This window comes from Netta rufina (assembly GCF_964035555.1).
Source record: "Netta rufina genome assembly, chromosome: 8".
NCBI lineage: Eukaryota > Metazoa > Chordata > Aves > Anseriformes > Anatidae > Netta > Netta rufina.
This window is the reverse complement of record NC_140131.1, coordinates 10,470,172-10,496,114: the sequence shown is the minus strand read 5'-3', so window position 1 is coordinate 10,496,114 and position 25,943 is coordinate 10,470,172. Positions and strand designations below refer to the sequence as shown.

General features: G+C 50.0%; 1 protein-coding gene across 3 annotated transcripts in view; it reads right to left on the bottom strand.

Annotated features, from left to right (window-relative positions):
• ERI3 (ERI1 exoribonuclease family member 3) overlaps positions 1–11,006 on the bottom strand; it is a 110,003-nt gene extending 98,997 nt beyond the window's left edge. The window contains exons 1-2 of one of the 3 annotated variants that reach the window (XM_084290712.1): positions 10,981–11,006; positions 2,752–3,026 (exon numbers count right to left, since the gene is read on the bottom strand). In XM_084290712.1, the coding sequence (XP_084146838.1) occupies positions 2,752–3,003 (252 nt within the window). In that variant the 5' untranslated portion in view covers positions 3,004–3,026; positions 10,981–11,006. The other 2 variants (XM_084290713.1, XM_084290714.1) reach the window with 2 other exon arrangements.
• Positions 11,007–25,943: the final 14,937 nt, after the last annotated feature.

The following is a 25,943-nucleotide window of genomic DNA, read 5'->3' as shown; positions in this document are numbered from 1 at the left end:
GGCAAGCTTTAAAGAGATGCGAGGGGGCAGCCATAGCCATCCCTTCCTGCCAATCCCCTACTGACCTTTGGCTGGTTAAAGCACTACGTGTCACAGACCGTGCCTCCAGTCTTCAGGTTTTCCCACCTACACGTTTGGGGCAGTGCACTTAAACCCCCCGCTTCCTTTTGTGCCTGGGACGTCCCATCGCTCCTAAATACACCCACAAAACCTGCACGCCAAGCTGCCTCTTGGTGTGTTTAAATGCACACTTTGATTTGGGGGCGTATCTCTGGCAAGCTGGGAGGAATCAGGGAGGTGACAGCAACCCGCGAGGACGCAGGGTGGCTGGAGCACACTCCTGGTGCTACTGCTCCTCTGTGGACGTAGGGCAGGGACCAGGACGGAGCAGAAATGGTAATGCAAAGGGCAGCTGCCATACAGCACACTAGGGCCACAACACAGATGGCTTCCTGAGGGAATGCTGCTGTCCTTGACCCTCCCTGATCCCCATTATGGAGGCCGTGCCGTGAGACCTTAGAGGGGACAGCACAGCATGAAAGGGGATGGAAAGGCAGGAGTCTTTGGGGCTCATCGAAGAGCCTTTCCGTGAAGGACTTCCCCAGGGACAATGTCAGCGAGGCTGCCGGATGCAGGAGAGCACAAGGAAACACTGCGGGAGGGGGAGCAGATGTGGCAGGAACACACCTTGGTGTAAATAAAGAGACAGCTCCTTCTGCTGAGAAGCCGGAACATTTTGAAGAGCAGTTAGTGAGAAATGTGAAGTGCACTGCACAGTGGCAAGTGCACTCTGCCAGACTTCGAGGCTGAGATGGCTAAATTTACAGCTATGACTACCCACTGAAAGTAACTTGGATCACGGCTCAGCTCTGTGTGCAGCCTCCTCATCACATTCCTGCGCATTCGAATTTCATTGCATCACCTACTAGGCTTCCATTCTGCAAGCAACGTAACAAAGGCAGAAAAAGAACTGGGACCGCAGTTAAAACCAGCACCTGACCACGTCTGGCTCCCAGGTCTGTCCTCAGATCACAGCTACAAAACCTGCCTGGCACTGCTCCACTGAAAGATCCCGCTAGGAAGACCTTGCACGAACCATTCCTGAACATCCACAGCAGTTTGCTCCCCACGACACAAAACCTCAACAGCAAACAGAGCTAAAGCCACGCTGGTCAGCAGACAGGAAGGTGTAGGTAGGGGCACAAGCTGACAAATCTCTTTTCTGTAAAGTTGCCTGATTGCAGCAGGCAACTTCAGCCTTTTCAGAAAGCGGCACTGATTTCCATGCAGCAGGAGCCATCCCCTGATTTGCCAAACTCATTTGTTTGCGAGGACGTGAGGGACTGACAGGCCTCACACCACACGAGATACGACACGGACGCTGCACACAGCAGACGGGAAAAACCACCAGCGATGAACATCCCCACCTTAAAGGTGCAACAAAATATATAGCAGATCTGCGTTGGCCCAGGCCATTACTTTCCCCGGCAAGGACTTGGGGACAAAGCTCCTTAAAACAGTAGTAATCATATTCCACTCATGCTCCTTTTTACTGCCAGCTGTAAACCAGCTCCCCATGCATCATGGTTTTGCATCAAAATGCGTGCAGACCAAGCCCATATCCAAAGGGACAAGGGAGAGCCGATTTACAGCTTTGACAGGGCTGTGCACCCGAGGCTGAGCGGGCAGGAAATATCCTGACATCGCACTCGGAGAGCGCTTAAAGCTGCTGCCAGAGCTGGACGAGCAGCCACAACAGCCTCCCACAAAGACCCAGCAAAAGGGCAGCAAATTTGCGGTCCTTTTTTCAGGCACCACTGGAGACCGGTGGCACCGCTGGGGAAGAGAGGAGACAGGTTTGATCCCAGCCTGCAGCACGCCTCTGACAGGAGGAGCCCGAAGGAAACCACAGCCACACTGGGAAATGAACACGCTGCACCGAGCCATCTCAGTAACGAGATACCCCGTTGATTACTGTCCAGCCCTCAGTACGGTTGAAGCAAAGCAAAGAGAATTTATTCTCAGAGCCAACGCGCCAGCAATAGCAGCAAGAGGCCAGTTGCTCAATGCACAGGAGGGCGTGAAGTCCAAGCTCCATTTCGAGACTCGGAAATTCTGTCGGTTTGTCACTAACCCAATATTATACTTTGTCTTCTTAGCATGTTTTTCCAATCGAAATGGAAACCCTAGCCCCATCCTGCTGACAACTGAGAATATATTTACTACGTTGCTCTGCACTATTACGGGAGGACTGCCTGCAGAAAACCATCTGAGCCTCAGGTGGATCTCTGCACGTCTCAGGAGGTAAAGCACTGAAAAATCGCCCCGGAGCTGACCAGTTCATATCTCATTACACTCCAGAGTTAACAACCACACAAAATAACTTCAGTAACAGCCTTTTTCCTTGCAGAATCAAGCAGGGTTGTCGGGAGTACTCTACCAATGCAGGTTCCCAGCCTGCAATTTTTAAACCCTCTCCACTTCAGGCAGCTGACAGGCATGCGTGGCTTTAAGTAGCATTTCTGATATTGTATTGTCGCTTCCCTGATGGAAATCATGCTCCTCCTGTTTGTTCCTCACAGTGCTCCTGACAGAGCGGGTGATGGCTAGGAGCTTTAGAGGACCAACGACAGGAAGAAGGTGGCAGAAACCAAGGGAAATGAGCAAGTGAGCACCGTGTCTTTGCCTTCCCCCTCTCACAAAGGGCAGCAGCAACTCACGAGGGGAAAATTAACAGGCTCAGCTATTTACCTGAGGATGAATCTGTGGTTTGTCACACGTGGCCTCAAAATCCAGCACTAAGAAGTAGTGATATCTCTGTGGAGGGAAGGACGACATTGCTGCCATGGAAGCTCCGAAGCCGTGGGACGCCAGTTTCCTGCTTACGATGGAGCTGTACCCTTTGAGAACACCAGGCAGGCGGAGGGAGCACACAGCTTGTCTTGTCCTTGGAAGTAAGTTTTGGGGAAACTTTGCTGCTCCAGTATGGAGGAGTGCTATCATTGAACATCCAGAGGCATCTGAAACTGAAGAGAGACTCGTGTTACTTAGGCACATCTCATCTCTGCCAGCATTGCTCCACTGCACTTCTCTGTCAGGGGTTTTCTCCGTGCTTCCCGGTGGAGCTTCCAGCACTGCAACCTGGAATAACAGCAACCTGCCCTCAGCACCACACCTGCCATCTGGACTGAGCTCACGGTGTCCAGAATCACAGGTAACTGGAAATTAACAGCTCTAAATGAAGAACCATGAGCCACACAACATTCACGGCTCCAGGCACCCGATTACACCTCCCTGTTGGACCTTATCCTCGCAGAACACAACACGAACCACGACGCGTGAAACGCCTGACCTAAACCTATCGAAATTTCGGAGCCCTTTCATCTGTTCATACCCAACACAACTTCTGACACACGGCAGGAATTCAACACCAACGCTACCACCCATTGGAACAGCCTGGCCCTGAAAACGCCTGTCAGGCACACCACAACCTCCCCATTGCACCACAAACCCACACGTCTGGGGGCCAGAGGAGCCCTTCCCGGGGAGGTTCTCACTTGCCCCAAGTACCAGGTTTCCCTGCGATGCGATTCCAGTGCTGCACTGGATTTCTCATTTCAGGGATTTCTCTGAGGAAGATCCTGGTACAACAAACCCAAGCTGTCCTTCCAGCTAAACACAAGCCAGGCTTTATAGGTTATGATCTTCCTCCCCCCTCCCCAGAAATACCTCGCGCAGCCATCCCCTTCTGATGCTTGTATTGAGTAAGGGCTATTTAATAAATTGCCCCACCCACAAGAGACTGTCTGGATTTCCCCCCTACCCTTTTTCTTTTCAGATGTTGCAGGAAAAACCTGCTCCCAGGTTTGCATTTATGGAGATGAGAGCAAGCCCTGCTCGTGGAGCTGGCACTCAGCAGTGGCAAAACAGGGGAATTTGGGCAACCCCATCCTCCCAAGCAAGGATACAGCAGGGCGTAATTCCCCACAGACATCACATGCGAGGTTGGGGACAACGGGCATGGCCCGGGCACAGCCCCATCGCTGCCCAAGCCCAGCCACGCACGCGCTTGCTTCTCCTCCCTGAAATGGGAGAGAGGAAGCAGAGGACTCGCAGCCCGCGCCCAAAGTCGCTATTTGCACAGAAGACAGCATTTGCTCTTCCCCATCCGTTAGTCCGTCAGGTAAATAAGGCACGTGCCAAAACACACACTTAATGAGGTAAATAACACGCCTCCAACAGCGGCTAAATCTGTATTTACCTGCGAGCCCGGCGAAACTCGGAAGGCCCAGATTAGGAGCTAATTGCAGCTGAGCAGGCTGCGTGCTCCAAGCAAACACACGGTGTGCATCCTGCCCTTCGGAGGGCGGCGGGGCAAGGAGCACCCGGGCACTGCATGGCTGGAAACAAGAGGAGCTGGGGGGGGTTCAGGTGGAGCCACTGCCCACGGTGTGAACGTGGCTGCACCTCGTGGCCCTCCTGTTGTGGGGGAGCCCTTGCTGTACCGACACAGTGTGCCTGGTAGCTGGAAAACTGCTGACACAAGTCACAAAACCACAATAACCGGAGCCACGCTGCAAGCACAACACCGCTTTTATCCTAAAGGGGCTCAGCTCTGCCTACTGCTTCTCCATCTACGGCTTTCCCTGTCATTAACAAACGCGTTACCACCCGACAGAAGTTACATTCGCTTCTAACCTGCCCCAAAAAAGAGGTATTTGAGGTGTCCGTGCTTACAGTCTTTAACTTTACAGTTGGTGAGTCTGGGCTCACCAACGTGGCATGCGCCCAGTGCCATCAGGCATCCCATCGTCAACGTGGGGAGCAGAGGGAGCCACGCCCTGAACAAAGGTGTGCCAGTGGGGGATTTCCTGCTGATTCCCCTCTGCAGGCTGCGTACAGAGAGGAGCAGCCCCCCTGCAAGCCCCACACTGCGAGCCAAATGAAGTTTTAACTGCGTGTTTACCCAGCCACTGCTCCAGGTGCCCTGGGAAGACCTTACATCATCTGCTCCGGCAGGGTCAGAGTGCCTCGGAGCACAAGATAGCTGGTGAGCAAACACACTTTATTAGAAGTCACGGAAAGCATTTATAACTGCTATGACAATGCAAGGCACTAGTAATTATCCTCTACGTTTTTTTTTTCCAAAGGAACAACAATGCAGGCAGCATGGCTTCAAAAATCAGAAGCCCTGCTCCATCCTGACAAACCCACATGTTGCACGAGCCCACTGCCACACCTAAGTGAAAAAACACACTGCCTATGCACACAGGGTCAGATCATAACCTCAGATAGTGCAAGCTGCCACATCTGGCTTCCAACCCGCCTAGGTTAATATTTCATATCACAGAGCTCCAATTCCTCACAGATATATGTAACGGGACCACGCGCAGAGGCTGGACTTGAGGAATTATTTTGACAGACTCTACACAGACCTAGGAAAACGTGACAGCATTTTACACCTGCAACACCCAGGAACAGGGAAACAGCCACGTGGGCTGGGTTGCAGCTGGAAGATCAAGTCAGCACTAGGTGCTGTGTAAGTGCACCACACGTGACATCACCAGCTATCATCAGCAACTGGCTCTTCAAATTAAAAAATATAAATAAGTGGCTATGTCAAAGCCAGCAGGGCACTGCAAGGGCTCAACCTGCAGGGCAGCCCCAAAGCCAGGGCACAAATCCATCAACAGCAAGACTCATCAGCCTACGATCTTGAGCTCAACGGGCTCTTCGCACTTAACATAAATGCTTATTTTTACAACCACACCTATTTAAAGTCACCTGGCAGTGAAAGACGGCATAACTTTAACTGTTTGCCTTTAACCCAAAAACATTCCTTCACCGCTCCGTTTGATTAGCTGAAGCAGGAGGGGGGAAAAGGAATGTTTCTTGGGTTGCCCCTCCAACCTTAAAGGATTTCTTTTATGAGAGCCTCCATTTACATGCTAAATTACTTTATGTTATGGTAAAATGGCCTTACCACAGTATTTCTATAAAAAAAAAGAAAAACAACCTAAATAACAATGCAAACTAAAATTTTTAAAAAAAAGCAAGAAACAAAAAAAAAAAGCAAGCAAGCTTTGGGAGTAGCACAGCTCAGTTTATTCCCTAAGCAAAGCCTGAGCAGAGGCAACTACAACTCCTGGTCTCTGGCAGACAGCTAAACTCAAGGCTAGAGCAACCAAAACCAATCCAAAATGTAAATCAAGTTTGTCTCATTTTATTGAGTTTGATTCATAAATATAGAGGATAGAAAGAGAGGGCAATAAAGATGCATTTTGTGGAATAAAATTGCATACATTTAGCAACTCCTGGAACAGGGTATGGCCAAAAGAAGGCAGGACTTCCAATTTGGGAGCTGTTCAAACGCGTACTCGGGAGGTCAAATGTGAGCCCATATTTCAGTTGTGTGTAGATATAACTGAAGAACAATAGAGAGATCTTAAGTTTTTTTAAACCAACATTAACCTAAAACAAAATATTTCATGCCAGAGACTACAGTCCAAGAGATGACAGCACCTGGCTAGCCTGGGAGATGGGAAACATGAGACTTAAGGACAAACCCAGCTGATCCAAACTGGCACTCTCCAAACTTACAAAAAATACTACATAAAGTAAACCAAACAGAACACAAAGCTTTGATAACTGCTTTAATGATGTGACAGGATTTTAGACAGGTAAATTTGCTTCTTGAAGTTGTTAACTGCACCACATCACCTCCTGAGCGTTAATCCAGAGCACCCCCATGACAGCACTCCGCTTCTGGCTGGGTTTGGCTGCGGCACCGCTACACAACCAAGACCAAATTTTGGAAAATTCGTAACGTAACCTCCCCTGAGCACTGCCACGGGATGCCTACGTGCTGTCCCCTCATTCCTCATCACAGATACACCTCAGCCTCAATCATTCGGTTCTTACAGCGCTCCAGAATTGCTCACAGCTTCTTCCCACTACAGACGAAGAGGCCCCTGTTCGCAGGAACTTACAGGCTGAAGTTAGACCCAGTGCGGTACGGGAGGGTAACAGCAGAGAAGGGGTTCCAGGGGCAACTTTTTTTTTTTTTTTTAAAAAAAAGCAAGAAATAAAAAAAAAAAAAAAAAAAGCAAGCAAGCTTTGGGAGTAGCATGGCTCAGTTCCTTCCCTGAGCAAAGCCTGAGCAGAGGCAACTACAACTCCTGGTCTCAGGCAGACAGCTAAACTCAAGGCTAGAAAAACCAAAACCAATCCAAAATATACATCAGGTTTGTCTCATTTTATTGAGTTTGATTCATAAATATAGAGGATAAAAAGAGAGGGGGCATGACGGGAGAGATGAGCGAACGTGGGAAGGGCTGGCTACAGGACGCAGGGCACTGCTGGGTTCAGTTCTCACCCGTTCCTCGAGCTCATCCTTCCCGCTGCGTTCCTCGGCTGCTATCTCAGAGGCACGGGCTCTGTCCGAGCACCAGCATCTCCTCCATTGTGACGCCACAGACGCGAAGGCTTGTGAGATCACAATGAGCGAGGCGGTTTTTGGGGCTACCGCTCCCTACGAGGCTGGGAAACAAACACAGCTCAGTTGACGTGCCGCACAGCGCCGCCCGCGCCCACCACCCAGGAGCGCTCCCGAAGACGAGCCGAGCAATTCTGCTCCCGTTTTATTAGGCCACCTCCGCGAGGCAACCCACTTTCGGCACCTCCTTGGCTGGTCTCTTAAGAGAGGCTTTGCTGGGTATTTTTAAACCTCCTCCACGAGGAAGCGCGGATCAGCACACGGACCTAAGCTGAAGCTGGAAGAAGCTCCACGCAGCAAAGGACTGGTCACTTAGAGAAGAGGCAGGAGGGAAACGACAAAAAGTAAAACAAAGAAGTAGGAGGAGGTGTATACAACAACAGGTTGGAAAGCTGCAGGGGAAGAGCGGGTTGAGTACTGCAGCAAAGTTACTGAGTCCAGCCAGGAACCCTCTGGTCCAGTCTCCCGCCTCTGCATGGGAGCCATACAAAAGGCCCTGGGGCGAAGCTACACAAAATGGATTAATCACCCCAAGAGCTCTCAGGGGCCAGGAGCAGGCAGGCACATCCTTCCCTCTCGGCCTGATTCTCCTGCTGTTTATCTCACACCCAGTCCTGTGCCCGTCAGGCCTCGCCATGAGCCGATTCAACCACAGGAACCCATAGAAGGGCTAACGCAGCCAGAGTAAAACACCATTAAAGCAAGATAGTTTCCTATCTTGATAGTTTCCAGAGAAGGTATCCTGGCTCTAGCAGCACAAACACATGAAAACTGAAGTCAGCAAGCCCATCGGGCCATCTCGCCTGAACCTTGTGTAATGCCAGCCGTAAAGTTTCCACTTCATCACTCCTGAATCGAGCCCGAAGGCTCGCACACCTTTCAGAAAAGTTTCTGGCCTCGAGCCCCCAAACACGGGGGCTCCCAACTTCCTGCAGCCCGCTCGTTCCAGTGGTCAACCACTTCACTGTCAAAAAATAACACAGTTTTAATTCAAACCTCCCCAGCCCTGGTCTTTGGAAAGAGCTCTGAAATGTATGGCACCGCGATGCTCTCAACCCGCAGAGCTCCCTGCTCCAGAAGGAAGAGATCTGTAGCTACCACGCTTCCAGGCAGGGCAAGCTACTGCTGCACATCGGCCTAGTTCTGTGAAAGGAGAAACACCAGCCAGCCTCTCGTTTAATGGGATGCAGCACGCACAACCACTTGGTTTTCATACACGAGGGCCACAGTTGCTCCAAGCACTCACACAGCTGCACACCTTCGTTATCTCAAACTTGAAGGTTAACGCCTAAGAGTGCCAAATGAATCTTAGTATACTCCTCGCGTTTGATCTTCACATATGTAATCTGGAAATGTTTAAAAAAAAAAGTTTGTACTCTGCCAAAGGTCTGTCCTGGACAGGGAAATACACGCTGCAAGCAGGGCAGCAGCTACAACAGGGCACGGGTTCCACACAACCCACTCTCAGCAACCCTGAGAAACCATCACGGAAGATGTTACCTCTAATATCCAACCAGTCAAGGAAAAAAAAGTAAACTTCAACAAGTACAACTGAAATTATGAAAAAAAAGTTGGTTAGGCGTGAGGTATCACCTGTCCAACACATCTGGAGGGAACACAACTGCTCAGCTGGCACCTGCCCAACACAGGTGACCGCTCCCAGGGGGGAGAAAAGTTGCCACGTGGTAGCTGGCAGCAATAGCTACCGCTGCTGCTCCAGCACACGCTGTGAGCAACAGGTTGTCCTCTTCCTTGTGAGAGAGGCACAGCCGCTTTACAGCCTCCTGTGTTCTCCTGGGGAGACGACACCACCAGCCAGCCGCAACCCTGCACATCGCCAGCCCTGCGCCCCACAGCCCTGCTGCCCTGTACCCAGAGGTGGCTGCTGGGCCCACACAGGAGCAAAACCAAGCGTAAAAACTTCACATACTTAAGCCTCTTCCAGAGCTTTATTTCCAAAATTAAAAGGAGGAAAATAATAATAGTAAAAAAAAAAAAATACCAAATTGAAATACCTCCCAACTGCAAAGCAGAACCTTAAGGTCACATCAAACCATTTCGGCGTACACTCAATCCAAGAGTTTCTTTATTTAGCACCAAGCACATTAGCGTGTTTGCTTTTTAATACTTTAACAGGTTCCTTCTTCTTCTGGGTTTTGGTAACACTCAAATCTGTCTGGCTATAACACTTTTTTTTTTTTTTTTAAGAAACAAAACTACGCCATTCACGTAAAGCCACCCAAAGTTTGATAGAAACAAGAACTGTAAGAGGGACACTCTTTGAAACGAGACAAGCGTTTAGTCCACGCAATAAATTAACAACAAAGTTCAGCTGCAAAGACCAAAATTCAGTACTTGAAAGGGAACAAAAATATCAAAAATATCTGAAATCCAACTTCCCAAGCCCACACACTGAAGAGTAACCAACTGGACCTCTAGCACATTATTTATTTTAAGAACAATTCATTCTTGGAATAAAAATCTCATTCACCAACTTTACCACAAAGCAAAGAGATGCGCAACTGAATGCCAAAATTAATCCCAGCTACCTTTAGAAAAACAAAGCCTCCAACAACTCTGTTAACACCTGATGGGACGAGCCTCATGGAGCTGCACCTGCTCAGAGCCCCGCACACCTCACCCTTCCTGAGGCTTGGTGCAAGCTTCAACCGAATGGAAAACTCCCCGGTCCCTTCCACGGAAAGGGCATTACGAGCTCCGAGCAAGCAGCAGCCAGCCACCCACCCACCGCCAGAACCCAGAGCTCAGCGAGGAGGAGGATGAAGCAGAGAGGAGGCACACCAAGAGTTCGGCTTACAACGAGCACACAAACCCACCGGACACAGACTTTAAGAGACAGAGCGCCAGGGGCGAGCACCAACACCCCCCACACATCCCAGCCGAGAGAAAAAAAAAATAACAAAAGTGGGGGAAAATAACAAGAAGGGTGGGGGAAGGCCCCCAACCTCCTCCTCCCCCACACCCCCAGGGGCCCTCCCCGGCGCTGCCGCCCCCCTCCCTCCCTCCCTCCCCTCCTTCCCTCCCCTCCCCTCCTTCCCCTCCCGTTACCGGGGTGCAGCCCCCGCCCCCCCCCGGTACCGGGTCCCCCCCAGCCCCCAGCCCCTCTCCCCGTGGGCCCAGCCCCGCTGCGGCCCGTGCGGCCCCGCGCAGCCCCGAGCCGCGGCCGGGCCCCGAGCGGCCCAGGCCCCGCCACGCCCCCCCCGCGGCCTCCCCCCCCCCGGCAAGGCCTCACCGGGCCCCGGGGCCTCGCCCCCCCCCCTCCCTCCTCCCCAACCGCCCCGCTCCGGGCCTCCCCCTTCCCCGGGCCGGCCCCACGCCTCCTCCCGGCCCCCCCCGGCCCTGCCCGGCCCGGCCTCGCCGCCTCCCGAGGCCCGGCGGCGCCGCTCCCCCCCCCCCCCGGTTCCCCGGGGCCCCCCCCGGGCCGCGGCCGCTCCGCACCACGAGTCCCCGGCACCGCCGCTCACCTCCGCGCACTCTGACCTCTGACCCCGCTCTGAGCGGCAGCGCCGCCAGCCAATCGCAGCGCCTTCTGCCGCCGCCGGGGGCGGGGCTTCCTCGCCGCGGTTGGCCTCCCGGCGTAAGCGGCCGGCCGGAAGCGAGGCGCGGGGCATGCTGGGGGTTGTAGTTCTGACGGTGCGGGGGGGGGGGCCGCGCCTCCGTGGTGCTGTGCCCGCCTCTTGGTGGCCCCCGGGGCAGGGCCTCATGGCCCTGGGGCGAGGCTGTGTGGGGTCAGGAGCCCCTCCGCCCCACTGGTGTCCCCAAGTGTCCCCCTCATCACTACTGATGTCCTCCTGTCACCCTCGGCCACCCCTCGTGTCCCCAAGCACCACACTCCATGTCCCCAAGCACCACATCCACGTCCCCCACAGCGCCCACCCCTCCATCTCCCCACACATCTCCCCATCTTGTCTCCAAAACCCACCCACTGTCTCCCCACAGCCCATACCGTCACGTCCCCCAATGCCACGTCCCAGGTCGCTTGAGGCCAGCCCTCCATGTGCCACACAGAGCCTGCAAAATAAATACCAAATGCTATGAAGATGTCCACATCAGTCACTGGCTTCCAGGCTCCTCTGCATTCATGCAGCTCTCTGATCCTAAAACCTGTGTCTGGACCTTGCCCTAACTTTGCTGGACATCCCTAAGCTAGCATCGCCTCCCCATTCCACAGATGGCACCTTCAGCTAGGATACATGCAGCTTACCTGCAAAGATGCCTGTCTATAACCCCTGAACAGCACAGCTGCTATGCCAAGCATACCTTGAGAATGCCATTGCTTGCATTTGCCTTCTTTCTCGCTCCCCTCGTTGACTCACACCTCTGCACCTAAGGCATTTCAAGCAAGCAGCTCCTCTGCACTGTCCCTGATGCTCCTCGCACGTGTGAAGAGTAAACTCCGAGTCACTGACTCGTGGCAAATAGGACTGCAAGGGATCTTAGAGGTCAACTCATCCATCCTCTGTCCGCAGACAGCAGCAGCCCTACCTCTCTGTCATCTTGCTGCCCCCTTTCAAATCATCCCTGAAGCCTTCCTCTGGCTCTGTGCCTAAAAATATTTGACAAAGGTAAGCGCCGGGGTGCAGAGAGCACTGGCTGCCACTCTGTGAAGTGCAGTCTGCTAGCACAGTCCTGGCTGCCTGGCCATATCTGCCTGCTGCCCATCTTACATCAGCTTGCTGGCTCTTCAGGCTGAATTCATCCTTTTTGCTCTGTTTGTATGCAGCCTTGAACTTTGGAGGCCTGAATCATGAAAGTAGCATGTCAGAACTGTAATATACCAACTGCAAGCCATTTAATAATAGAAAGAGTTCCTTTAAGTCCTCTTAGATTTGGCATCTCTCAGCCTCCCACCCACACAAGCAAGTTTTACTTCTAAGCTCAGCCGTACTGATGTGATTTGTCAAGCCTTTGGTGACTGATGTATGGCTTGCCAAGGAGCACGGGAGAGTGAATATAGGGCTTTTCCGGCGTGGCGTTCCGTGAGCAATCTGTAAGTGCCCTCTGCCAGCCCCTCCTCATCAGGGATAGCAGAGACGTGCTGGAAATGACACAGCAGCCCCAAAGCTTAAAATTTAGGACTCGCAGCCTGCCTGTGAGTGTTTCTAGTAGGATGAGAGAGGAAGCCTTTTCACTGCTGACCTCTGGATGTAGCAGTAAGAAATAATCTTTTTCTCCGTCTAGACAAACAATCAATGGCTCAAAGATGCGTGCATGTCTCTTTTTCATCAGCCAAGCCTGGTGCTGTTTCCCAGGCTTGTAGGCACCGCAGCAAGCAGGAGATTTCCTCCTGACCCTTTTTTGTGGCAGGGAACTCCTTTCCCAAGCTGAGCATATGCAATAATGCAATAATGGAGGGCCATATCCTGGCCCATGCTAGCCTCAGTGTCCCCTATGAGGTCTATGAGGTCTATATGAGTTTTCTTCCAAAGGCTGTGGGACAGCAATACAATTACTGTCAGCAACTGTACTACCAAAGAGATACTTTTTTTTTTTTTCTTTTTTTCTTTTTTCTTTGTAACAGAGCTCTCAGATGCTGGAGAAGGATCCTCAACCAGCTAGAGGAGAACCACATCTTATAAATATCACCACTGTTTCTACAGTGTTAGTATCTAAGGCTGTCTTATGTGAGTGTACATGCCTCAAAAGAACGCTGTGGGCCACTGAAAATGTCACCTCAGATTAATCCAGCTCACTCCAGGGTTCTGGAGAATGAAAGAAGGTGATCAATAGATATCCTGTGGCTGGCCCAACGCCAGCCCTCCCAGCTGATATGCATGGCTTCTGCAGCACGTTCACTGGGAACTGCTCCCCTCCCCAAGTGACACCATCTGTGGCAGAGCTATGAAATGCAGAGGTGAACAACTGCTATGGGGCCCTGGGCCAGCAGTACAGAGAAACTGGGATGTGCAGATGGGGAAATATGGGCAAAAGGGCTGACAGTTGCTGATCAGGGTTACCTTATTTAGTTTGTGTGGCATGACCATGCCAATCCCATGGCCGCACAGCCTCAGGACCAACAAAACAAGCCCTCTGTCAGCCCAAGAGCAAGCAAGAGTGTTTCAGCAGCAGGCCTGGTGTCTTAATTGCTTGTCCTACTTTAGAGACCTGGGGATGGCTATAAGCAGTGCAGAGGAAAGACTGTCCAGACTGGAGCAGTGTTGGGGCTGTCCTGATTAAATCTTCAAACATCATCTGGAAAGGTCAGCCTGAAGCTTCCAGCAGTGCCCCCCTCTCACAGCTGGATCTCTGGTGCTGCCGCCAGCAAACACAGCAGCCTGGACCACAGCTATAACTTTAATTTGTTTTAAAAAACTCATAGTTCCTTAACACAGCATCGCTTCACTCTGCACAAATGTGCGTCCACCTTGGGGCTGATGGATGGGCAGGGCTTTAAGGGGAGGCAGCAAAGTGGTGGGGCAGGGCAAGGCAGGAAAACAAATAAATCCCACTGACTGCACATCGCAGCTCTAGGGAATTCTTGTGTTAATGAAGGGCTGAGCACACCTTAGCCCAAGTTGGGAATCACACCATAGTTCAGCACAAACAAGGAGGGAGGCTGTCACTGACTGCCTCCCCAGCCCTGCCCACAGTGCCTTCTGGCTGAGGAGTTATGGAGCACAGACCCTTTTAACGCAGTGGGATTTTACAAGATTATGGCACAAAAAGCATCACCTCATTTTAAAGGCAACTCCTTTAGTTCTGTTCAGCTGCTTATGCTGAATGCAACTTTTAAATGTCTTATAATACACATGACAAGTAGTCTTGTATCACTGTTTTCTACTTAACAAGTTAATAATGTGCCAACTCAAATCCTTCAGTTACTAACGCCACCGGTGGGACTCATTAAGCAACGTGAACACATATTTAAGGGAATACTAATATTCACAATGTACATTTTTATATTCATGTTGTCATTCTTGAAACCACAGCTCAGTTCATGTGTTCTGCTGAAACATTTGTTTGCAGAGGATTTCTCTCTCCTTTTTTCTCCAAACACATACACTATCACTGGGGTATCATTCTCATGAATGATATTAATGACAGCTTGTCATCATGGAAAGCTATTCCTAGCTGTCAATTAAAGGGTGTTTTGAAAGGAAGCAGCTCGTTCAGCCCCGTGGGAGCAAGTGTGTCTCATTGTTTGACAGTGACCCCCTGATGGATTTGGGAGCGGCAGCAACAGCAGCTTGGTGGGGCCAAGAGGTTCGCAGATGTAGCACTCGGCTCGTGGGTGACAAAGACCGGAGATTTTAAAGGTGCTGAGGTCCTTAATCTAGGAAAGGCAAAAGGGGATTTCAGATCATAAAAGGCCTCCACATGTAAGAGTGTCAGCCAGCCAAGGAGTCCCAGGGATACTGAGCACACTGCTCCATCACATAATATAATTTCCCATTCAGCATCCTAGTCAATTTATCAACCTCCATCTTCAAATATGTTCTTTTACTTGTCCATGCTAACCCGTCTGGAAGGCTCCTTCAGGTCTTCTCTGCCTGACAGATGGGAAACTTCCTCTAATTCCCAGATAACATGTATTCACAGCTAGTTTACACTCAATTGCTCTGGCAGGATGGTCCTTGGCTTTAACTTGTTTTTGTTTTTAACTCCCCTGGTGTATTTCTAGGCAGCTCTCAGATTCCAGTCATCTTTGTCATCTTTGTTTTGCTGGGCTAACAAAACCCCGTTATTCTCTCCTTGCCACTTTGGCTTTCCGTGTCCCACACCACCTTAGCAGACCTCCTCTGCACCTGCTCCAGTTTCAATTAAATTTTCTTGAGCACGAGTGCCCAGACTGGTATGTGGTATTCCCGAGCCGGGCTCCAAGGCCTCGCACCATATTTGTCACTTGACCCTATAAATATCACTCATATAAACAAGCTTGATTTCTATATTTCCCCCCTCAACAGGGTGGTCCACTCTCAGGGCTTTCTTGTTCCTTTTATTTTCCTAAGCACTCCTTGCACAGTAATAAAAATGTACAGACTCAGTGGGGATCTGTTTTAACTTCAAATGTGCTGATTCAGTTCAAAAACCATTAATTCAGCCGGAATCAGGGCCATGGGGTGGAAATCCTTTTCCAGTTAAAACAGAGGTGAGAGGGACAGCCTGTGGCAAGCTAGGAAATAAAGCGTGTTAGAAAAACATAGCAGGACATCAGAAAGTGGTGATTGGACTGTGCTAGAAGAGCTGCAGGGCATCCCAGACATCTCAAACCACCACTGGACACCTCTGCAGAAGATCTGCTGTAGACAAGGACTGCTTTTCTCCAGCCCACACTATGCTGGGTTGGACGAGGTGACCACAGAGGTCCCTGCTGGACCTCACGTTGACTGAGCAGTCAAGGCGCTGTACAAAACTGCCCGGACAAGCCGACAACTCCAAAACATCCACTATTATTCACAAGCACGTGAGGATGCGATGAAATATGAAGGAACATGGAGCTGTGCAGTCTGTGATCTTTGTGGATTACAAGGGTTAGAAGGCAGTGAGATGACACAAGCCACACACACTTTGCTTCCCTAGCTGTAGCCTGGTGCACATTGCCCCCACGTGCGGTGAAGTCATGGCGTGGAGCCATTGTGCTGGCACGAGGTGTTACAGAGCTGCTGATGAAGCGTGCGAAGGTGGGCTGCAGGTGGCTCAGGGCCGAGGGCATGACGTAGGGCCCTGAGGTGATCACTGCAGGTACATGGCACATGGCGCTGGGCCTGAAACCACCGGCGTGTGCCAGGTGCCGGCCCCAACGCTCAGCGTAAAATGGCCGCCCTGCAGAGGCCACAGGGCCTCTGAGCAAGGGAAGCCACAGCTCTGCATCAGGAGAAGTTTCCTCGGGCTGTGGTGCATTACGTTGTGGGATCGCCTCCCAGGAGGAGCAGTGGGCACCATAAAACATCCCCTCAGAGCCAGCCCCATTGAGGGAGCTGCGCTGAATGATCTAACATGCCGCTTCCAACCACGCTCCTAAAAAATCAGACCCAAGAAGTACAAAGAGAGAAGGACAAGCAGTGATGTCAATTTACTAAAGAAATAAAACCTTTTTACATCATTACTGTGTACCATAAAAACCTTGCGCTCACGCTGTATACTTAATCTTGATATTCCAATGCCATCCACAAAAAAATTCAGGCTTAACCCTCACAGTTTATATTGTCACCATAAATGCTGGTAAAAAAATATTGTACAGTTGGGTGCAGTTTATTCTTTATATTTTAATGGCTATAGCAAAACTCCATTGCTAACTAGTAAAAAAAATTAAAAAAATAAAAAGTTGAATGTGTTTTACAGCTATGTCGTCATGGGAAAGCTGTATTTCAAAGTGAGGGCATCTACAGCCATGAAATGGGACATTTTTAAACATTTTAAACATTTTTAATGGGACATTAAAAAAAACCAAACACTTCACCAAAATCTCTTTGCCAGTATTTTAGCTAATAGGGTTGCAGTGTATGAAGGAAGGGGGCTGACGCCTGCACAGGCCACCCAATACTGAGCCGCTGCTCGAGTGTCTTGAACTCTAAGTGCAAATGGAAAAAACATCTAAAATTAAGCGTTTCTCCTGGAGGAACAAATTGCTGATAAAGCAAATCTTCCCATAGGACAAGCACACCTGCTGGAAGGTAGAGAGACATTTTTATGTGTAGGATTTTAACTTGAGATAAAATACTTTTCACGGGCCGTCATATGGAAGACAGCTGGCCAAAAATAATAATAAAGGAATTCCTGTCCCTTGGGAAATTCTGCGGTTTCAAAAATTATGATTTTTGACCTGAGCTGGGACAAAAAGGTTAGATCTCAGATTTTTCTCATTTAATGACATATGCCAAATTAAAATAGTATATTTCTTTTCACTTTACCACTCCAACGTTTCTTTTCTTTTATTATTACATAACTCTGGAAGTCCCAACCATCCATTACACCACACCGTAACGTTTCATTATACTGCACATTACAGCGGCAGGCAGAATCTCCACCCTTTTTAAGACCCTTGTGAAAATGGCTAAGTTTCTTCACGAAAGTGGACATCGGGAGCAAGGAGGTTCCCTGCCCTGCTCCCCCGGCATGGCACAAAGAAATCTGTGTTGCATGGCTGTCACCAGGCGCTGCTGGCAGGAGAAGGGCTGGCACTGGCACATTGTCACTGGCACTTGCTGTGAGCAGGGAAGCGAAACTCTGCAAAGAAAGAAATATTGGACCAAAAGAGTGCCTGGCTCTCCCTTGGCTCTGGAGAGCTCATGTTTTTGGCCAAGCACTTGGACCAAAAGGGGTATAAATATGTAACAAAGAGGTGAAACAATGCTGTCAGAAGGAGATGAGAAAAAAAACAAAACCAAAAACAAACACGTGAGCATTTGGGATAATTTCTCAATAAATCTTGGATAATATTGACTCATCCCAGGAAATGCTTCCAGATACTCCAATCAACATTTTCAAGTAGAAAACTGGTCTGCCAGAAATAAATAAATAAATAAGTAAATAAATAAATTAAAAATTAACCTGCTCTACCACGTTCATTATTTGTTTGGACTCAGGCATGGTGTTCAGTGCTATGCAAAACCTCCTGACTCTAAACATCCTCCAAACAGCCCTATAGAAATTAAATAATTACCCAGCTAACCCTTGCTGCTGCTGCTCCAGCTGTGCCAGATCTGAGGTTATTTCCTAAATTCCTGGCCAAGCCTGAGGTGTCCCCCCTCTCTCCTGTCACCCTCACCTCCAAAGCACGGCTGAATTCAGCAAGAGGCGGGTATGCACAGGGCTTGCTCTCACATGCCTTGCTCTCACACACCTTCTGTCCACACTGCTTTGATTTCCCCATCGCCTCCCCTCTGTTTATTCTATTTTCTGCCTCTTTGTCTTTCCTCTCCAGCGTTTGGCGTCCCTCTTTCCTTTTCCAGCCTCTCTCTTCCTCTCCTCGTTTCCCCACACTCGCTCCGTCCTTCCTTGCTTTCTTCTTTCCTTCCTTCCCGGCCCGGGCGCTGGGGTTTCTATTCTCTCTTCTCTCCTCCCTCTCTTCCTCTGCTGTCACCAGAGGCTCCTGCTCTGCCGGGGTAGGAAGGACGATGTGCACAGAGGTGGGAACACACAGAGAGGCTCTGAGAAGAACAGCTGTGACCACCGACACTCATCACACATGTGGCCTGTGTTGGAGGTGAAGGCGAGCTCCTCACAGCCAAAGAGGCCGGTGTATAACGTGCTACCTCATCTCCAGCGCTACCGACTTCAGTCTATTTAATTTTCCCTTTGATTTTAATATAGATTTATTGAAAACAACAGTTATCAAAACAAACTGCACTGGCAAATTGGTGTTCGTCTGTAGCTGTACAAGCACCTATAAAGCTGCCAGCGTATGAAATAAATGGTGCTATATGGGAGGTCAGTTATTGCAATAGAAGTTCCCCAAGGATTTGCACTGGGCAGTTTAATATTTTTCTTACTACCCTCTTTTCTTTTCTACTATTTATGCCACTCTGTTTAAATTTAAAACACACAGCCATCTGCCAAGACAAGCCTCTCTGATAGAATCATCTCTGGTAAACGTTTTCACGAGCAGTCTCCCCTCCACGTGCTGGCAAACGCTGATGTGTCCTGTTCAAAGGCAGGCAAATGGGGACAGGGAAGCCAAGTTTTCTTCCCAAAATGCTTCACCACCTAGGCAAGCTCTTTTTATTCTTTGCTTTTGAAAGGGTTTGTCCTTACCACATGCTCCTTGGAAAAAGAAAAGAAAACAAACAAACAAACAAAAAAACAAACACAGCAACAACAACCAAAAAAAAAAAAAAAACACAAAAAACAAAAAACACAACACTGGTTAAAACCCTGCTTCTTGCCATGTTATTTAACCCCCATTCAAGTTCTGCAGCAGTATTGCACCTTAGGCAAATTGTACCTGCCTATCCATGAGCTCCTCCCCACACACTTCTAAAAAAAATCAAATCCAATCATAGTCTAAACTCCTTCATCAAGAGAGATAAAAGGGTTTCTGTACTGCTCTCCACATCAGGAGAACACAAATCAAATAACATAACTGTCAAATGAGGAGACGAGGTGTTTAAATGCCTATAGAAATAAGAACTCTAATTACAGAAACATCTATAATGTAACTAATATTATTTACATTAGAGCGATGCTAATCCAGACGAGGGTTAATGTCCCTGCTCCTAAAACATTACAGTTTAAATAGACGAGAGGCAGTGAGAGGGTGGAGGGAAACATCAGTATGCTTGTTCCTGCTCAAAGACAAGGGATGGAGGCAAACTCCTTGCTGGAGAAGATGACAGTATGAGTATAAACCAACAAGGGCAATAAAAATGTGAATTTAGATGTAGCCAGAGAGAGCAATGACTTGCTCAGTCTCACACAAGCTGCCTGGCGTGGTGGTGGACAGTGAATGGAAGCCATGGGTGTCTTATATGAGTCTTGTACTTACAAAAACATTACTCTGAGGTGGGCAGTGCTTGGATCTCACTGAATCAACATGGGCAGTCTTACATCGTGCTCTGCAAGCAGCCAGCTTGCCAGAAATGAGTTCCTACTGCCACTTCTTAAAGCCAGGCTGGCAGGTTTTCTGGACCTTTGGCTCCACATGAGATACACCAGCCATCATGCAGGGGCTCCAGGGAGCACGGCATCTTGCTTTGGTTGGCTGGGCCAAGCTGATGGAGAGCAAGCAAAGCCCTCTGTCTTCTGAACTTCACTGCCCAGCCCAGGCAATATGCAGACAGCTTTGGGAGCGACTCACTCTCAGAAGCTCACAGGCACCTTGGAAGCTGTAGGATTCGAAGGTGAGAAGTCAGGGGTCTGCATCTCCCACAGTGGCAAGCTCTGCTACAGAGCAATTAGCCATTGGAATAATTTAACCGAGAGCAGTGTGAATTTAACTCAAGAACAGCAATTTTGGACCATGTTCTTTTGCTCAGTGCTTTGTTCAGCTCCGTGCTTTGCTGCACAGCACATGCAGCCCATGCTCAGAATTAAAGCTATTGGGCTTGAAGTCTGCTCCCTGAAGGACCTCACCCAGCTTCCTGGGCCAAAACCCCCTCCACCTTCTGAGTCTGTACAAATCTGGCTGAAAACATCAAAGCAAGTACTTTGTCCTTTATCCACTGTGGTCTCCAGCACTGACAGCTCTTTCCCAGCATCGCAGAGCACTGAGGAGAGGGCACCTTCCCCTCCTCCTCTGTCCTGCCCCTTCCACTCCCTTCTTGCTCACCCCTTGCAGCCACCAGTCCTTTACAGACCACTTGATGTTCTTCCCCTGTGACCAAGCTACTCCAGTACAACCTGGGGTTGGACATGCCCTGTTTAGACCATTTTCTATCAGATGTGAATTGCTGAAGTAGAGGCAGAAAAAAGCAAGCATCAACTTCTATAGCCAAAGCTACTGAAATGTGTAATGTGGCTCTGATATCTTTTTAGGGGACATTGGGCATTCTCAGCCCCTTCAGAAACTTGCTGTAATGAAAACCAATCCCATGCAACTAAAATGAGATGAAAATCTCTTGTATTTGGAGGCAAAGCATCCACACAATTTGGCGCTGGACCCAGCAGATTTTCCAGGTCTCTGGTAACAGTTCAGCACAAAAGGGAAAGCCGGCAGACAAGAAGCAGAGCATTAACAAGTCTGAATGACACGTGCAGCCAGATTGTCTGCTTCGCTGACAATTGATGCCATCCCCATTACCGGGAAAATATTGTAAGCATGCTTCCATAGCTCTCTGCAGCTTATTACTACAGATAGCCAGTGTTTCTTGTCATGGCTTCTGGCTTTTGTGAGCTGGTAGAAAATGGCTTGCTGTTCCCATGCCTGAATTTACTGGTGGAGAAAGCTGATGCACAGCCAGCGCGTGCCTCGCCAAGCATCCTTTGTGCTTTTGGATGCTGCAAAGTAGCGACTGTGTTATAAATACCATTCAGACAGTTCAGCTACCTCAGATCTACACTCTGGAACTGCTAAAAAGACAGTCCTCGCTGGAGAAGCTCACTGTTACATCTCACTGCTGAGGATGAAGTGCATGACGAGGGAAGGGAGTCCCAAGATCTGAATTTGCACGAGGAGGGTGCCAGGAGCTCTGCAGACACTCCTCTAAGTGGACCCACGGGGCAGCCCAAAGCAGAGGTGGCTAAGCCAATTTATTCTCTCCATCTCAGCAGTGTTGAACGAACAGCAAGTGGTTTGGGGGGCAAGGCAAGAGGGCAGCAACCCACGGCAGAGGGAAGGTAGAAATGAGCACCCCATGGTCCCTGTGGGGCAGGAAGAGGAGGGCTGAAGGACTGGGTCTAGAGTGATGCTCTCAGGTAAGGCTCTGCTGTGAAAATGGTTGAGAAGCAGAGTGCTGGAGCACTCCCCTCCTTTTTGTCAACATTTCCTCTTCCTCCAGCTTTCTGTTTCTTTTTTTCTTTCAGTCCTGAAGCTGCTTCTAAGGAAACGACCAGTTTGCCTCCCCTGGCAGCAGGGATATGACACAGGCATGTGGCTGCACACCTTCACATCCCTCTTACATCCTCCACCTGCAGTCAGAAGTGCCCTGTAAGGAAAGCAGCTGCGGTGGGTGGGCAGAGCAGGGATCGGGGAGAGGAAGGAACAAGCAGAATCGGAGGTGAAGGGAGGGCATCGCTGTGAATCACAGCAATTTCCTCTGATCCTGTTTTATCATTGGGGGTGGGAATGTAAAAGATGCAGAACCTGTGTGAACAAGGTCAAATTAAATCACATTTCCAGGCTGGGGAAATTACTTTTGCCTGCAGCAAGAGAGGTGCACAGCACCAATGAAGGAGGGGAGGCTCATGCCACCAGGCATGCTGCATCCAGCTAATGCGAGACAGGGGGAATTTATAATTAGCCCGCTGAAATATATCCCTGTAGGATCTCAGGGGAGGGGGTGGTCACACCAACTGAATGAGTAAGAGAAAGACCAACTGGGATCTGATTTCAAGCCTGCTCCTTATGGAAGACAGCTCATCCTTGTCTCAATGGACATGTATTTCTGTCTCATGGGATGACACTACCGGTGGTGTCAGCTACCCACACACTCTGAGGACTTAAGAGAGAATCGGGATGTCTCCAGGGCAATTCAAACCTGACTCAGCTTCGAGAACATCAATGGGAGGACTCAGATGCTACTGAAGCTCAAGATTTCCTACAACAGTGTCCAAATTTTCAGGTCTATTTAACATCTTTTGATCAAACCCTGCGTTTCTCCCTGGCACAGCCTTAGGGGAGGGAGAACAATGCTGTGCACATGTGGCTCAGTGGACTGATGGAAGGACAGGTGGAAAACCAGCATAAGAATTGTTGAAAATTGGGACATCAGCCTGAGCAAACCCACTGTCTCAGCTAACAAAGGAAAGGCAGCGAGATAAAGTGTGTGGGTGATGGTTCTCAAGTCTGGGATGCCTAATTTGGGCTGAGGTGGTTGAATTTTCATATCATGAGTCCCCCTCACTCTCTCCAGTTTTGACTTAGAGTTGGAGGCAGCACAGGAGTTTGGAGGTGGAGCAGACCTAGGGCTCACCCGCCTGATGGTGGCACCACCACAGGGCACAGAGGCAGTGCAAGAAACCTTGCAAGGCAAAACTGCACTGACAGGGTAAGCCATTTTGTGAATCATATTGTGAATTCCAGTAAACTCCATGCCCTCCTGATCCCCTAGGGGGTTGAGGTCCACAGGAACACTGCAGGTGTGGTGAGTGCCCAACAAGGGCTGTGAGATGTGGGGCGCTGGGACTGGATGATGGGACATGGGGCACTGGAGCTGGATGACAGCAAAAAGCTGGCTAAAGATTCAGCTGGGCCAAGATAAAGAAATTGTGAGTGTATCAGTTCCTGAGCAGGCTTGTGTCTGACAGAAAGCTAGCTTGTTGCACGTATTTGCCTGCTTTAAATAATTTACTGCTAGAGTAATGTGAGCTGGATTAAAGGACAAGAGAGGGGCAAGAAAAGGGGATTGGAAACGCAGGTGAGAAGTGACTCGTGAAAAAGACTGGCAGAAAGAAGACATGCATTTCTTGGAGGAGACGGGTAATTTCCCAGGAGGAAAACAGTGAGAACCAGGCACTGAGACCTGGAGATCAGCAGCACGAGCCTGCCTTAGGTAGGAAAGCAAAAATTGCCTGATTTTGTTGGAAGAGATTGTGGCACTGGCCTCTGCAGCCGGGTCTGGGAAGCGAGGCAGAGCTGGAGCTCTGCACATCACCCCTCGGAAGAAAGGAGTGTCCAAAGGAGCAGAGGGGCTCAGCACCTCCCTTCTGCGGGTGCTTCAGAGCCATGAACTCATTAGCACCCCTGGGCAGATATGTAAGGCACATTTTCCTCTGAGAACAGCCAGTTTCTATTGCTACACATGTGCAGGGCACTCGGAGCAGCTCTGGATCGGCTTCTCAGGTGGTGTGTTCTTGGGCAAGAGCAACTTGTCTTTCTTTCTACTGTACAGCACCATTTCAGCTCGTGTATCTGTAGCAGATATTAATAACAATCATGCTGCACTTGGCTGCTGCAAACTCTGACTGATGAGCGCAGCCTTAACTCACACAAGTTTCCCATTGATTTTATCTCATGTTAGGCTCTAACTAATCACATGAGAGAGCTGCCTTAAAAGCTCCCTAGATCTGTCCTGCTCTGGTTTGGTCACCAGGCTAGGAGGGAAGGTGGGGGTCATCTCCAGCTCCCTGCTGAACGGAGGAGCCCCACATCTCAGGAAGACTCGACCCCATGTTCCCCCCCTGCCCCACACTGCACAGCCTGTTTGGGTCCCCAGAACAAGCCTGATGTTGCCCTTGATGTGCACTCACAACAAGCACAAACAAACACCTGGGAGCAAAGCGTTGCTCTGCCTACACACTTCCTTGGAAGTGGTCAAAGCAGGAGCCGTGCTCTGAGCTGTTCTGGACGTGGCTCCAGTTTCCTGCAGCTCCCGAGGCACAGTTCAATGGCTTTGGCTTAGTTTTACTTGATCCCATTAATGACAAAGATGACAAACACATATGCTTTGCCTTTATAGCTATTTCACGCTTTGACATGATCCCGGGCAACTTACCTATGCTGTCAGCGTGATGGATGGTGCACAGAAGGGGGCTTGGACAGGTGTAGCTCCTGTCAGAGGAAAATATTTTTCCACACCATTAGCCTGTGGAACTCATAGCAACAGGATATTGCTCAGATAGGGATTCAGAAAAGCCCTGAAAAAGGAGTGGATGCTCGTACAGAAAACAAGTGTCCAGTGCTGTGACAGCAACCAGCAGAAATAACCCTTAGGGAAGGGCATTGCATGCTGCACGGTGCAAATCACACAGCCTCAGCTGCTGGGGTTTTAGGGAGAACTTCCCTAATCAAAATTAAGTGTCCCAGAAGTGCCTCATGTAGGGCTCTGTACGTCTTCTCCCAAGCAGCTGGGTCTGACCTGGGCTTTGGAAATTAGAATAATTTTGGTGGGTCACTTGTGGACAGCGATGTAAGTGGTGGTCGGACGTCTGCCATCCAGTCTGCAAGGTCTTCTTTGGACAAAGAGTTTTCCAAGGGGAAGGTACAGCAGAGAGCACCACGGGGCAATGGTTTATCATGGACACACAGCTCTCATTCACAAAATCCTGGCCGGGATCTCCCCTCCTGCTGTAGAGCTTTAGTGACAAGCAGGATTTAAAACAGAAGCAACATCCCGCAGCCAGGAGGGCCTCCTGTGTTACCCAGCAGACTTTGGAAGAGGTCTAGGTGGTGATGCTGATGATGAGCAAGGGACCTGCTTCTCTGTCAGCCACAGAAAATTTTCTTAGACTGAAAGAGGTTTTCTCACTACTAGTCCTGTGGGTCAACCAGTCATTTAAAGGGCTGTTTGCTCGTGCTGGGAGGAATGGTGATGGGGAGCATGCCAGCTCTGTGTATCACACTGCAGTATTTCAGCCCAGGTTCATGCTCTGCGAGAGAGATGGGACCGGGGGAGCAGCTGCAAGGGGAACAAGGGGATCCCACAGCAGCCCTATGGGGCCTCAGGGCGATCCTTACACCAGTCACAGGAGCTGCTTGAATCCGAACGACACTCCCAGACCCAGAGGTCCATCTTCACCTTGACATCCTTGCTAGGAGGACCAGAGCGAGCTGTGCCTCGCTGCAGAGCCTTCAAGCTCCTGTCCCACCATTCACAGCCACAAACCTATCGATGCTCGGATGGAACAAGAGGGCAAAGCCACCTGGACGTGAGCGGCTGCCACCGCTGGCATCCCGTGCCCCCATCTCCTCCCAGGAGGGGACGAGTGGCCAGGTCCCACGGCGAGGGCAGGGCCGGTGGCACGCTGCTGAGACAGGCTGGCTGTAGCCAGCAGAGGGCATGGAGATTACACAGGCAGCCGGGCGTCACTGCAAGCCATGGGTGCGTTGAAGCACGACCGCGATAAAACAGTTCATTTCGATTAATTAATTCATTTCCCCCTTTCCCTTCCT